The sequence below is a fragment of the Carassius gibelio genome, chromosome B22 (genome assembly GCF_023724105.1).
Source record: "Carassius gibelio isolate Cgi1373 ecotype wild population from Czech Republic chromosome B22, carGib1.2-hapl.c, whole genome shotgun sequence".
NCBI lineage: Eukaryota > Metazoa > Chordata > Actinopteri > Cypriniformes > Cyprinidae > Carassius > Carassius gibelio.
Window position 1 is genome coordinate 9,204,349 of NC_068417.1, and position 15,830 is coordinate 9,220,178.

The following is a 15,830-nucleotide window of genomic DNA, read 5'->3' on the forward strand; positions in this document are numbered from 1 at the left end:
GGAGTGAGAGAGAGGAGAAAAGAAAACAGCGAAAAGTTTGAATGAAAAAGCTAATGACAAGTGTGACGAATGGGGCGGGCCGAGAGCCGCTGGAATGGGGCGAGGCCGGTGGAGTGATTGGAAATAAGTGACACCTGCTCGACCCACCGGTCTCGAGTCCCACAGAGGAGATGGAAGGATATAAAACAGGAGCGATGACAGTGACGGATGAGAGAGGACAGCCCGTGATGTGGAAGGGCAGCTGCCGGCCGTGAAGAAGCGGAGGAGTCTACGCCATTCGCCAGGGGGCCTGCTGCCATCTGGGAATGAATCCGGAGAAGTAGGGAACAGGGGAATCCTGCTGGCTGGCCAAAACCGGAGGAGTGTCGTGCCATCTCTGCCGAGGGCTGGCCAGTGCCACCGCCAGGCTCCGCGGAGGAGATAACCCAGCTGGTGGAGGGCCAAGTGGCAGTGCGTCTGAGAACCGGTATTTTTTTTTTCTCCTCTCTCATCTCTGTCACTCCTCATCCTTCCATCTCCTTTTTTCTCGCCTCGTCTGTCCTACCCCCAGGTTCCCGTAGGTCCCCATGAGCAGTCCCCCACCGGAGGGGCGATGGGGGTATGTGACTGCGAGGGGGGGTATGTGACGAGTGGGGCGGGGCCGAGAGCCGTGGGAACAGGAGCGAGGCCGGTGGAGTGATTGGAAATGAGCGACACCTGCTTGACCCATCGGTCTTGAGTCTCACGGAGGAGATGGAAGGATATAAAAGAGGAGCAACGACAGTGAAGGACAAGAGAGGACCAGGCCTGGATTTTAGTTTGTATTTTGATTTTGTTTGTGTGCGGCAGTCGGCAGTGAGGGGCAAGATGAACGCACCGAGCCATGATCCTTGACAGTGCTTGATGTCTTCGTGGTTCCCTCACCATCATTATCTTATTTACTACTTCAGCTGCCATTACACCTGTGACTTGCTTATTCCTTAATTCCCTCTCTTTTTAAGTTTCCCTCATGTGTAGTCTTGTGTCTGACCGTTGTGGTGTGTACATGCTACACTTCGTTTGTGACATACTCCCAGTCTAGAGTTTTCATACCAGACTTCCGTTCCCTAGTTCCTGCCCTGACATTACCAGTTCTGTGTTTAGTGGCTTCTCCACTTTTGCCCCTCCTTGGCATGCTCTATAAGGAATGCTCTGACATTGCATCAGTTCCGATGCTTGGACTCTGCGAGCTGTTCTCACTCCACTCTGACATTGAATAGTTTCCTCTTATTGTGAGATGCTTAGTTGTTTGGCTCTGCTCTCTCCTGTAATTGTCTTCAGGTCGTTTGTTCTTCACTTCTTATCAAATGTCTCAATTGTTTCTTCTCTCAGACTGATTTTGGAGTTTCTCTAATGGCCTTTGGGGCAGGAATGGATCGAAAGTCTACTTTAAAGATAATGATATTAGCATCTTCACCAGTGAACGATATTGTCTATTCATTCTAAGTGCACACGCGTCTGCTGCTTTAAATTCTAGAACAGTACCTGAAGCACCTTAAGCTATAAAATCTAATTTTTAACAATTTGTAATGTTTTAGCTGTATATGTGATTTGCTTCAGAAAATCTTGCAGAGTTACAAAAATAACAATTTAATGGTAATAAAAATGACATTTAATCTGTATAAGCTTATTAATAATAATAATGTAAACATTTAAGTATAATTAAATATTTTAATCATGTAAAACTTCATATGCACTGCTTACCTTAGTATTCCTCCAGGAGGTGCTCGACAACTGTAATAAAATATGGAGAACCTCAGAGCGAGAACACTTTATTGGTAAAGGCAAGCAAATACAGATGACAAATGGACAGAAAAGTGAGATCTGTGTGTCTAATAAGACAGACATATAAACAAAGCCTTCAAACTGAATGTGTACAATAATAACACTGCAAGAGAGGAACATTTGAAATCAAATATGAAAAATTACTGAATGCGAGGATCTTTGGTAATCTTCAGGATTGACCATGACAAACACTTGCATTTGATACTTTGAGCATATCTGAGCATTTGAAAATTAACCACATCGATATCAGAGGAATAATCTAAGAAATAACATCATCCTTTATGTTTCTGATATGTGAATATGTGCTTGCTCTTGTTCAGCTCTTTTGAATCTACTCTCTACTCTCCATATACAGAAACACTGAGAGCTTTTAATAACTGAATTATCGGTCCTCTCTCTGTCAGGAATACATAACGTCCAGCATGTTGAGTTGTGATGTTTGTGATGGTCAGAGATCCAGTTTGTTTGTTCAGCTTCAGTCTGTTTCTGAATCTCCCATCAAGAACATCATCATATACAGTAATGTTGTTTACCCATGGGTTGATTCCAGCTATAAAAGTAATTTCATTCATATACAACCACAAAAACATTTCACCCGTTGTTATTTCAGTACGACCAGAGTTTATAGTGAGTGAATCTCCTTCCTTCACTGATATCTCATCTGGATCAAACAGAAAAGGGGTTGTCACAAAGAAATGCAATTTAAATCCTTCATGTTTGTTTAATTTAGTAATTAGTTTGAAATGTAATCTCCAAAAGAATAATAATATAAAACAACAGAACAGAAAGAAAAAATGCAAAACAGTGTGTGGAATAATAAAATATATGGTGATAAAAAAATAAAACTGGTGGAACAAATATTTAACTCACCATAGACAGCGAGAAGGAACCTCTTTTTCTCATTATTGATATCTAGTTCATAAGCTCCAGCATGTTCAGTTGTGGTGTTTGTGATGGTCAGAGATCCAGTTTGATTGTTCAGTTCCAGTCTGTCTCTGAATCTCCCATCAAGAACATCATCATATACAGTCATGCTGTCGGTCTGTTTATCGATTTCAGCTAGTAAAGTGTTTTCATTTCCAAACCTCCACTGAATCACATTATCATCCTTTATTTCAGTAAGCCCAGAGTTTATAGTGACTGAATCTCCCTCCTTCATTGATATTTCATCTGCATTATCAAAAACACACAGAGAACAAACAGAAACAGGGTTCATCACAGATTCAGAGTCTTATCTGATGGTTTACTGAAGTAAAACGTTTGAAGTGTAAATTTGGAATGAATTATATAAACGAACAGAAATTGTGTTTGGATTAATAACTGACTGATTTTTATACTGATGCCAATTGCAAATTAATATAAAACACATAATGTTATTAATTTAGATATTTTATTATTATATTATTCCCTTATTCTTTGATTGTTTGTTTATTCAGGTGCATAGATGATGCGCCATAAAGTTAACTCACCAATGATACTAAGAAAGAATCTCTTCATCACACTCTTGGTCAGTAGTTCATAAAGTCCTGTATGTTCATGTCTGCTGTTTGTGATGGTCAGAGATCCAGTTTGATTGTTCAGCTTCAGTCTGTTTCTGAATCTCCCATCAAGAACATCTTCATACACAGTCATGCTGTCGGCTCTTACATTGATTTCAGCTATTAAAGCGTTTTCTTTTCCAGACCTAAACATCCACTGAATCTCATCATCATCTTTTATTTCAGTAAGACCAGAGTTCAGAGTGACTGAATCTCCCGGTTTCATTAACTTCGTTTCCTGACCGAACACATCTATGGAGCCAAAAGAGTCTCAATAAAGATAAATGCACACACTACATTCACATATGCACACACAGGATTCATACATGCACAGACATGATTCATAAATACACACACAGGATACACAAATGCGCACAAAATGTACAAATGCACACACAAAATCTAAAAAACACAGAAAATTCACAAGTGCATACAAAATTCAGAAATGCACACAAAATTCAGAAATACACACACAATTCAGAAATGCAAACAACATTTACAAATGCACTCAAGATTCACAAATGCACAGGACAAGATTCACAAATGTATTTCTGATGCACACACACATATATCTTGATTTACAAACTGCTTGCGGTCTGTGAACTTCACTGCATTTCACTCACTTGGCTTGACACACAAATGCTTTTTTTTAAACAGGGAATTGTCAGCAACCAATCAGATATCTCCCTTCTTTTAGCCAATCACAAGAACGCACTCCACGTGGGGGATTGTTCACATATAAGCCAATCACATGAACGCATTCACACAGCATGCCTGTGGTGCTGCATATTATAGCCTACTTATTTATGAAATTGTATGAAAATACAGATGTTTAGGTTACAATTCAGGTTTACTTTTTTATTAATTTTTACAAAATATAAATTTATAAATGTCTCAATACATTTAGCTCAGTGACTGCAGAAAAAAAGTTAACCATGGATTCATAAATTTGCAATAGGCAATTATTTAATTTTATTTAAATATTTCAATGAAAGTAAAAAAAAAATTACACCTTTTTGAATATTTAAATATATCTAAATATTCTTTTGGATGCCATATAGAAGTCCCCACATGAAGGGAGAGTCAGTGGTCCGCTGCAAAAGGAAAGTGACTCTCAGGCTTCGCAAAGTGAGTCGCCGGCTGCATGAGGAAAGTGAATCGTTCGCTTAAGGCGGGCGTACATGGTGCGATTTTTGCTGTCGTACGAGTTCGCGTGCGATTTTTTTCAATTGTGTGGAAATCGTGTATGCTCGTATGGTCGCGGCTCGTATCATTTGCGATGAATTAAGAGCCGAGCAGAGTGGCTTATGAGCACTTCCCGACCTACCGATCATTTTTAAACATGTCTAAAAAGTTTGTGAGCTATCGGTTTGAATTCGTGCCATTTGTGCGGTGGAACGAGCCAATTTGTTGATTTATCTGAAGTTGACCAATAACGAACTAGGAAAACCACAGAAGAAGAAAGAGAAGTTGGCAGCGCCACGGCGAATGTGAACTATTGACCAGAAGGATAAACTTGCTGCAGTCTGACAGGAACAGCGAGCGCTGTATGAGGTTTCTAGCAACGTATTCCAATGCCTTTTTAGTTCTCTCTCTCCCTCTCTTGCTCACACACGCATATGTAGTTTACAGAGACTCTCCATAAACGTAACGGTATTGTATATCCCCATACACTACCTCTATCCTCACGGAAAATGCATGTTTAAAATTTCTATTAAACACCATATTGTTTTTTTTTATAGCCATTTGGTTTACGGGGGCACAGTAATTGTCCTCACAAACCATGTTTACATTGTAATACCTATTTCAGATATTTATAAACCATATACAAGAGCCCACACATAGGGTAACCAAACGTCCCGGTTTCCTATTGCTGAAAAATAACCTGTACGTGTAGGAAACAGTCAAGGCTCGTATCAATATTTTATATGCAGTTATGAGAGAGGGAGAGCAGTTATATTGGGCGCATTCCACTTGAAGCACCGCTGCACGCACAGAATGATCACCTGTATGGCATCAAAGTACCGCGAGAGCAATTCGAATGCATTGGATATGTGTGCTCTCTTATCGCTCTCGCGGTAATGTCATACAGTGATCCTTCTGTGCGTGCAGCGCTGCTTCAAGTCGAACGCGTCTATCAACTTTGTGCGATTGCCTCTGGAATTCGCAGGTTGTAAAATCGTGTCGTATATCATCTCGTCCGTACGATTTTCAGATAAACTGACTTGTGCCGTGTGTGTGGACATACGATCTTCTGACCATCCGAATTCGCACCGTGTACGCCCACCTTTAGGAAAGTGAGCCGTTCGATGAGGAAAGTGAGTCGTTCGCTGCGAGAGGAAAGTGACTCTCCGGCTGTGCAAAGTGAGTCGCCGGCTGCTTGATGAAAGTGAATCGTTCGCTGAGGAAAGTGAGTCGTTCGCTGCGTGACTCGTGAGGAAAGTGAATCATTCGATGAGGAAAGTGAGTCGTTCACTGCGAGAGGAAAGTGACTCTCCGGCTGCGCAAAGTGAGTCGTCGGCTGCATGAAGAAAGTAAATCGTTCGCTGAGGAAAGTGAGTCGTTCTCTGCGTGACTCGTGAAGAAAGTGTATCGTTCGATGTGGAAAGTGAGTCGTTCGCTGCGAGAGGAAAGTGACTCTCTGGCTGCGGAAAGTGAGTTTCCTGCTGTGCAAAGTGAGTCGCCGGCTGCATGAAGAAAGTAAATCGTTCGCTGAGGAAAGTGAGTCGTTCGCTGCGTGAGGAAAGTGAATCGTTCGCTGAGGAAAGTGAGTCGTTCGCTGGGCGAGGAAAGTGAATCGTTCACTGAGGAAAGTGAGTCATTCGCTGCGTGAGGAAAGGGAGTTGTTCGCTGAGGAAAGTGAGTCGTTCGCTGATTGGCTCATAAGTAAACAATCCCCCACGTGGGGTGCATTCTTGTCATTGGCTAAAACAAGGGAGATATCTGTTGGGTGCAGATCATTCCCTGTTTAAAAAAAGGCATTTGTGTGTCGAGCCAAGTCAGGGGAGTCTCAAAATTCACACACAAATGCAGTGAAGATCACAGACCGCAAGCAGTTTGTAAATCAAGATATATATGTGTGTGCATCAGAAATACATTTCTGAATCTTGTCCTGTGCATTTGTGAATCTTGAATTCATTTGTAAATGTTGTTTGCATTTCTGAATTGTGTGTGTATTTCTGAATTGTGTGTGTTTTTCTGAATTTTGTATGCATTTGTGAATCTTCTGTGCTTTCAAAATTTTGTGTGTGCATTTGTAAATTTTGTGCGCATTCGTGTATCCTGTGTGTGCATTTATGAATCCTATGTGTGCATATGTGAATGTAGTTTATTGAGACTCTTTTGGCTCCATACACATCTGCAGAACACAGTGTACAGTAGGTACAGCAGTGGCCAAAGGTCATGTCATGTCTACTAAAAATGACATTTTAAAACTTTATTAAGTTTAAAACTGGTTACAAAATTCAGTGTTTTTTCTTGGAGTCAATCATTTTATTAATGATAATACAATAAAACATGCCATTTTGCAGACATAGATTTTGGCAAAGCTGAAAGAAAGAGAGACAAGAGAGAACCAGCAAAAATATTATTAACTGATTATGCTTTAGTTTTTTTTTCCTCATATTGAAATATATGACATATATGTTGATGGTTCATTCCAGCTTGCTGTTAGGGGTGCACTACTTAGTGGAGTGTGGAGCAGGGAACGGAGGGAGACAAAGAGTACATCAATCCAGAGAAGTTCATTTATAACAAGGAAAACTCACGGAGCACATTTAGAAATTAACAATACAAGACGCTAAACTGAACACAGGGAAAACTATTTATACAGGACAGGGTAGTGGGAAGACTAGACACACTTGGGTCAATGGAAACACAGGAAACACCTGGGATTAAATCAATGACGCAGGAGACAGAATCACAAAGCAAAAAACATAGACAAAACATAGAACAGAGTCTGACACTTGCAGAGATGAAAAACAAACAAACAAACAAATAAACAAACAGTCCAATCCCCTCCAGACATCACTTTTGGCCACTAGTGTAAATGAAGATGCTTTTACTTTAATCTTTAATGTCACTCTAAAATTAATGCTATTGGGTATTTGAGCTTCACATTTATTTTATTACTAAGTTCACACCTGAATTGATTTAAGGGTAATACATAAATAAAAAAATAGAAAATTATCTCTGACTAATCTAACCACTAGTTTGTTACATTATATCAGAACAGAAACAAGTGAAGGCATAAAAACACATTTCAAACTCACCATCCAGACGCCAGAAACACAAACAGAACAAAACTAATTTTATTGCCATTTCCCTCATCAGTTCACTGAAAAGCTGACAATATTATCCTTAAATATGAGAGAACTGTGATATTTATCTGGTTGTGTGCAAATCCTCCCCTAACCTTCATCTCAGTTTACTTTCAGGCATCCATCCTCTATTACATCCCAGAAAATAAACAAAGTTTTGCTGATCTTGTGTTTTCAAGCTCAAAAGGAACAGGCAAAGTTCAGACGGTCAGCAAACAGCATTTCAGTAATTTGGGGCACTATGAGGATTTTCTGCGGGCAACCCGCTGTGGGCTTGCTCACAAAAAAACACCTGGGGACCTTTGTAGATAAAAAAAATAATAATAATAAAATATCTGCATGCAAATGTTGTACTAAAATTCGATTTCTGTGACAGTGACAGAAGAAATTAAAACAATAAATGTTCCATAACAAAATAATAATATGTGTATATTTATTATGTATCTATAAACACACACACACAAATGTTTATATTTAAGAAAAATATGTTATGTTTTTTATTAAATATATTTATATGTAATATAAATAAATACTTGTATTTATATAAACATAAATATACACAGTACACACGTTTTAATATTGGGTGTGATTAATGGGTATTAATCGTCTGACAAAACTAATATATAGTGACTGCTGTCAGACTATTAATCGCCATTAATCGCATCCAAAATAAAAGTTTTTTTAAACACATATATATAAGCACAATACACAGTACACACGTTTTAATATCGGGTGTGTTTAATGGGGATTAACACACACACACACACACACACACACACACAATATGTGTATTGTGTATATATAAACACACACACATATTTATTATTTGTATATTATTTGCATGTATATACATTTATATATATATATATATATATATATATATATATATATATCATATAAAAATATTTAATATATAAACATAACGTTTGTACATGCATATGTATAGAGTCCTTACCAGGTCAAGAAAATATGATCATATTACCCCAATTTTACAGTCTCTGCACTGGCTACCTATTAAGTTCCGTATCAGTTACAAATTATCATTACTAACCTATAAGGCCCTAAATGGTTTAGCTCCTGCGTACCTAACTAGCCTTCTGCCATGCTACAACCCATCACGCACCCTAAGGTCACAAAACGCTGGACTTTTGGTCGTTCCTAGGATAGCAAAGTCCACTAAAGGAGGTAGAGCTTTCTCACATTTGGCTCCCAAACTCTGGAATATCCTTCCTGATAATGTTCGGGGTTCAGATACACTCTCTCTGTTTTAATCTAGATTAAAAACACATCTCTTTCACCAAGCATTCGAATAATGTATCTTTTTAATTGTGAGTGTAGTTGCATCTGATCAAATGCGCATTCTTATTTTTTTACTTTTATTATTTTACTTTGTTGGATCAGCAGCTATGCTAATGATGTCTCTGTTTGTTTATACTAAAGTTAGTAATGTGAATCTGGTGAAGCTGTTTTAGTAGTTGTTTAATCAGATCTTGAGATGTATTCTTTTCTTTCAATTGATTTACTCTAAGGCAGTGGCTGAAGTCATTTGTAGTTCTTGTGTTTCTCTTACCCCTGCTGCCAGTAAATAACTGTTTTTCTACAGTTTGTTGCCGTAAATTAATGGTTGCCAGCAAAAAAAGTGTTTTTCTACAGTTTGTTGCCGTTAAGTCAAGGAAAAACAGTAATATACTGTAAAATGTAAATGTCAGATTTACCAAATGATAAATAAATATAATTTAAATAAAATATTTGTGAACATCCATAAAAAAAAAATGTATGCAAAGTCATACACTGATAATGAGAGTAAATACTGAACTCGACTGTATTAATGTGTGTTTGCACAAGAGAGATCTGTTAGTTTAATGTAGTTTTGTTGTTCACCATTGTGCTGTAGAGTAGAGCCGGTGCTTCAGTCAATGATTAGCTATAAACTCTGATCTTCTGCTGCTTTATATAAAGGCAGTAAATGTGGAGTCGCTGATACAGTGATGATCTCTGTGTTAAGTACTTCAGCACATACATGTGTGCTATAGCTCACAATGAACTGCAGTGATTTGAGTGAAAGTCATGTATTTAGTAACTTTACTACTACACATTGAGTGTTTGCAGTTTTATATTAAGAAGTATTCCTTTTCAGTGGACTTAAATGAAATAAGTTCATAGTACCAACATTGTTGGAATGCTAGAATTTACAGTAAAATACTATAAAAAAATTAAGAGTGGTAAATTAATGGTTGAAAGCTGTAAATTAACAGTACTTTACTGGCACCCCTGCTGCCAGTAAATTACTGTTATTTAACGGCACAATTTTTTACAGTGCACAAGTGTGATTGCATCATATAATAATTATTAATTATTAATAATATTAATAATGTTCATCGTCTGGCTGACTATGTCTTGTATGAATTTTCCTGAAAAATCCTGTCAGATGCACACAAACTGACAGTAACCACTTATAAGCTACTACTAAATATTGTAGAAACTTAATTTTCTGTAAAGTTGCTTTGTAATGATTTGTATTGTAAAAAGCGCTATACATAAACTTAAATTGAATTAAATTGCCTAATATGCATGTCTGTCTAATATGTCAGCCCTTTGAATAACCACAGATGTATCTTTACGAAGGGCTTCCAATTAATGTAAGATTATGAAAAAGTTTAACTGATGTTTAAATAACAATTCAAACTAGGGCTGCACGATTAATCGCATGCGATTGTCATGCGTGTTTCATCAGTAAAGATGGTTCTGTGATTAGCGGTAAATGTCCATCAGCTGCTTTCAAATGGAGCCGCACCTAATATACAGAGCCGTAGATCGTTGACAAGCTACGCAATATCGCGTTCATAACCGCATGCGATTAATCTGCGATTATGAACGTGATATTGCACAGCTTGTCAGTGAATTATGGCTTCCCATCACACTAGATGTGGACTGACATTGCTCAGAAGTAAGATGTTGGTTGAAAGTGAAAACCCAACCTCTGTTTGGTGTCAAACTCTAGCGTAAATACTCCAAAAACATGACAATCTTCACTTATTATAAACAAGATTTATTTCTGTCATAAATGTAAAAAAGTTCTTATTGAGATTAACAGAGATGTTGATGGTTTATTGAAAATTATAGTTTAGTTTGATGTCACCATTATGCTGATCAGTACTTAGGAAGTATGACTCTTTTCAGTGTTAGCGTTCATTTAGCTGCTGTAATTATATCTGTTACAGCAAAAACATTGAGAAAAATATGTCATTAGATAATGTTGGTTACTGGCTGATATTAAAAATGTCTTAATGTAACAATCTGATCAACTGATTTTACCAGGAGTCTGTTCTACGCTATTAATTTAATATTAGTGACTATAGCAGATGTGTTGCAATACACAGGGTCCTGACAATTTATGTCATTTTATTTTTATCTGATCTTTTTAAACTACATTGTTTTAGAATCACTTCAAACCATAGGATGCTTAGACATACAGAGACCTTAAGAATTAGTGTAAGAATCTCAACAATGGTGACATGCTTCATGCCGCAATGCATTCTGGGTGCTACGGATGAGTTTTGCATGATGTACCCAGAATACATTGCAGCATAAAGCATGTCACCATTGTTGAGATTCATACACTGAATCTTGATGTTTGTGTGACAAATTTTTTTAAATCTTTGAAATTATCTGCTTTAAATTCAACTGGGTGTCAGGCTGTTGACCATTGAGTCACTTTAATAAATAATACTTAACTAACACCACACAGTAGCTTGGGTGAAAACAAGTAATCAGACATATCAATCATCAGCAAGCAAACAGCACCATTGAACCACATATTTGTTTGCTGTTTTAGCCACAATAAAGATGACAGCAGCTAAAAAACAACACCGACAAGTCAAGTGTCAAATTGCACAACTAAAGCCAACACTTACCAGCATTATGGTGACATCAAACCAAGCTATTACTTTTAAACAGACATCAACATCCACATCTAAACACCCACTTAAATCTTAAATAGAACGTTATGGAATAATAATGTTCTAATAATGTTATTGATAAACATTTGTAGAATGTTTTTAGAGAACGTTATCCTATCTTTTGAGAGAACGTTCTGGGAACAAAAATAAAACTACCCGCTAAAAACATTGTTAGAACAATCCATGGGAATGTTCTTGGAACATTTTAGAACAAAGAAAATTCTAGCTGGGAAGTGCCGCTCCATTTGAAACCAGGTGGTGGACATTTACTGCTAATCACAGAACCGGCTTTACTGACAAAGACACGCATGACAATCGCATGCGATTAATCGTGCAGCCCTAATTCAAACTCACCTTCGACAAGACTACAACAGGTAAGAGAAGCATTCCCTTTAAGGGGAGGAATACAGTAAATGTAGACATACTCTTAAACATGGGCATCTCCCTTGGCAGGAATCGTAGATCAGACCGGAAGGGGCACTCAAAGGGACCTCAAAGGGACAGGGGCTCAAAAGTTTTTGCCTAGTAGTAATTGGTCATGTTTTGTTTTGAAAGCCAGTTGTGCCCCTCCCTTTGCCCAAAATAGGTTGCCTGTGGATGAGTATCCAAAACATGGCCTGAACCTAGATTACCCCCACTTCCCCGTCTAGTTGTAAAATGAACTTGAAGTGAGGAGATGGGGTGGAGGAGGGATGCTGATAAACAGTCAATGGATAGAGGTAAGTCAGCGGTATGTACTATTGTATTGATTACTTGATTGTTGTCCACCGGTGTTGATTAGACTAGGTATCTGAAGCGCTCCTCCCGAACCTTGTTACTAAAACATCATATATTGGTAACAGGCAAAATATTTGAAAATGTTCCCTACCTTCACTGTATCACAGTGGCAACAAGGACTCGGTATGATTTCAGAAACAACACATTCCAGCAGCAGATCAAACCATCAAACAAATAAAATTAATAATATTTTAGTCAACCAGTTTCATAATTTTACCTCCATTATCTATTTTTAATTATCATTCAAATCCATAATCTAAATAAAAAATCAATTACAATTAATTGAAATCTGATACACTGAACTGTCTGCCTAGAGCACACACTTAATGTTTTAAGCTGTGTAGATAGCAGGGAACAGTCAAGATGTTATGAAGTGCATTGAGCAGCAGAATAGGGCTCGGCGATATATCTAACGATATGATCATGCGCATCTAATCAGTAAAGCTGCTTCCGTGATCACCGCTAAAATCGCCATCACATAATTGGAGTGGCATTTAATAGACAGCAGAGGTGGGACTTTCAAGTCACAAGCAAGTCTTCAAGTCATATCCAAGTCCTCAAAGGGTTAAAGTTAATGAGATAATTAAGTGACTAATTAAATGATGATTGTACATTAGTGATGAACTTCTGCTGTTAACAATCAACATCACTGAAGTAAAGAGAAACACAAGAACTACAACTGAATTTAGCCACAGCCTTCAACTGAAAAAAAAAAAAAAAAAAACACTATGTCACCATAATTGTGGTTAAGGTTTGCTGTAGGTAGTGTCTTGACCCTTTTACTAATTCAAAGCAATTTGGTTCAAAACAATTTCAATATTGTTTTTGCAACAAACATGTATGCATTGCTGAATCCAGCCTTGTAGTGACAGATGAACTTATACTTTTTCTGCTTATAACTCATGTTGACTTGGACATCATGAGATAGTCTTCTTTGGATTGTTGACTGACATTCAGCTTTTACCAGAGTTGGGACTTTCAAGTCACAAGCAAGTCTTTAAGTCATATCCCAAGTCCTCAAAGGGTTAAAGTTAATGAGATAATTAAGTGACTAATTAAGTGATGATTGTGCATTAATGATGAACACCTGCTGTTCTTGAGAATTACAGAGGATCAGATGTTGATGTTTTATTGGTTAAAGTGATGCAACCATAATGGAGATCAGTGTTTGCTTTAGTGGGGCTCTTGACCCTTGACTGTCATGTTAGATCTCTTTATGTAGCATTGCACGAGGTGCTGTAAAGCGGAGAGAAGAAATTAATCTGTATGTGATAGGTGGTCAGATTACAATCAAATTAACATTAGCTCTATTTAAGTTTAGCATAATCAACCCAGTAAAACTACACTATGGAAGAAAATTAAAGTGAATTTTAAATCTACTAAGTGCATACAAAATTTGAAAAACTATACTCTGTAGACACACACAGACATCAAGAACCAGCATATGACTCTCAACAGTGGTGACAATCAACAAAATGTTGCATGCTGGGTAAAACCTTAGTAAAAACTCCCGTCATGCACTGCAGTATGAAAAATTGTCACCCCTGTTGAGGATCGTGTGATAAGTGGGTTTGTCTAAAAACCTGAACTGATTGTCTCTTTTTGTGTCTTTCAACATTGAGATCTTTTTTTTTTTTTTTTTTACTTCAGTTCAGTAATAGCTGAGTGTCAGTCTACTATCCAAAGATAAACAATTTCATGATGTCCAAGTCAACATGAGTTAGAAGCAGAAAAAGCATAATATCATCTGTCACTACAAGGTTCGACTCAGCAAAGCATACATGTTTGTTGCAAAAACAATATTGCAATTGTTTTGAACCACATTGGTTTGAATTAGTAAAAGGGTCAAGACACTACTTAAAGCAAACCTTGACCACAATTATGGTGACATAGTGTTTTTTTTCTTTTACTTTTTTTCAGTTGAAGGCTGTGGCTAAATTCAGTTGTAGTTCTTGTGTTTCTCTTTACTTCAGTGATGTTGATTGTTAACAGCAGATGTTCATCACTAATGCACAATCATCATTTAATTAGTCACTTAATTATCTCTTTAGCTTTAACCTTTTGAGGACTTGAATGTGACTTGAAGACTTGCTTGTGACTTGAAAGTCCCACCTCTGATAGACAGAGCCGTAGATCGCTGACAAGCCACGCCATATCGCGTCCATTATCGAAGGCGATTCATCTGCGATAATGAACGCGATATGGCGTGGCTTGTCAGCGATCTACGGCTCTGTCTATTAAATGCCACTCCAATTATAAGCAGGTGATGGAGATTTTAGCAGTGATCACGGAAGCAGCTTTACTGATTAGATGCGCATGATCATATCGTTCGATATATCGCCCAGCCCTACAGCAGAAGAAAACTCAGTGCACTCAAAAAAAGTAAATTGCCTCTCGGACAGCATGTGTTCCAAATTCAGTTCTCCGTAGTTTATATGGCCAAATACACACAAAATTATGACAAAATTCCACTCTTGGTGACTATTCATACCTGAATTAAAAATAATGTATTACTGTACATGGTACCAGAACAGAAACAACTGAAGTTGTAAAAATATAAAAAACTCACCGACCAGATGTCAAAAAAAAAAAAAAAAAAAAACAGAACCAAAATTTCTGAAACATTTTCAAAGGTTTCAGTCTACAAATACAAAAAAGACAAGGCCATCAAAGAAATGGCTGATGCACTGATGTGAAGCTTCTCTGTGGTGCAATGAAGTGACCAACATCTAAGGCCTGGTTCACAAAGGGACGATTTTAAAATTGTCGGCCGATTTTCCAAACCTGAGAGACCCCACACACGGCGATAAAAAATCACGGGTCTAACAGTTTTGGTCGTTCAGTGTGTGGTGTGCAGCCACACGGCAAAATCAACACATCACACACGAACCGATTTGACTCCCGAGCATTCCCAGGTCAGACAGGAAATCTCGCAAAATCCCTCGAGATCAAACGTGACTTCAGAGTAAACAATCAAGGCGGACGAAGAGGATGCAGTGGCCATAGTTTGTGCTTTGTTTTTAACGAAAAAAAAAACATAAGAAAAACAAGAAAAGGTGATGGTCAAAGAGGTGGAGACAACGCGAGCATGGACTATACTTGCTACATCATGATATAGGTAAGTTGTTTTAATTTATTTATTTATTTTTTATAAGTTGTTGTTTTATCTCATAGAAATGTTGTTACGTACTACACAGATTAATAACCGTTGAAATAAACGTACATATATTCGTTTCCATGTACTCTGGTGGACTGCAGTTTTGGATGTAGTTATGCCCATCGACTTTATTTCTATTTGTTATTTTATATGTTTCCCGGTACTTCCTCATCGCCTCGTCACCTCGCTTTCTGATTGGCTACATGCCACAGTCCACAGGCTGCATGTTTGTTTGTCCTCGGGGGACACCACACACGAGAAGAAATCGGGCCAAATA

General features: G+C 37.8%; 1 protein-coding gene across 2 annotated transcripts in view; it reads right to left on the minus strand.

The window, feature by feature from the left end:
* LOC127987324 (uncharacterized) overlaps nt 1-7,758 on the minus strand; it is a 66,973-nt gene extending 59,215 nt beyond the window's left edge. The window contains exons 1-4 of one of the 2 annotated variants that reach the window (XM_052589605.1): nt 7,613-7,758; nt 3,273-3,593; nt 2,674-2,973; nt 1,882-2,464 (exon numbers count right to left, since the gene is read on the minus strand). In XM_052589605.1, the coding sequence (XP_052445565.1) occupies nt 2,142-2,464; nt 2,674-2,973; nt 3,273-3,593; nt 7,613-7,670 (1,002 nt within the window). In that variant the 5' untranslated portion in view covers nt 7,671-7,758 and the 3' untranslated portion in view covers nt 1,882-2,141. Of the gene's footprint in view, nt 1-1,881; nt 2,465-2,673; nt 2,974-3,272; nt 3,594-7,612 lie in introns of those variants that run through there. The other variant, XM_052589607.1, reaches the window with a different exon arrangement.
* Between the last annotated feature and the right edge of the window lie 8,072 nt (nt 7,759-15,830).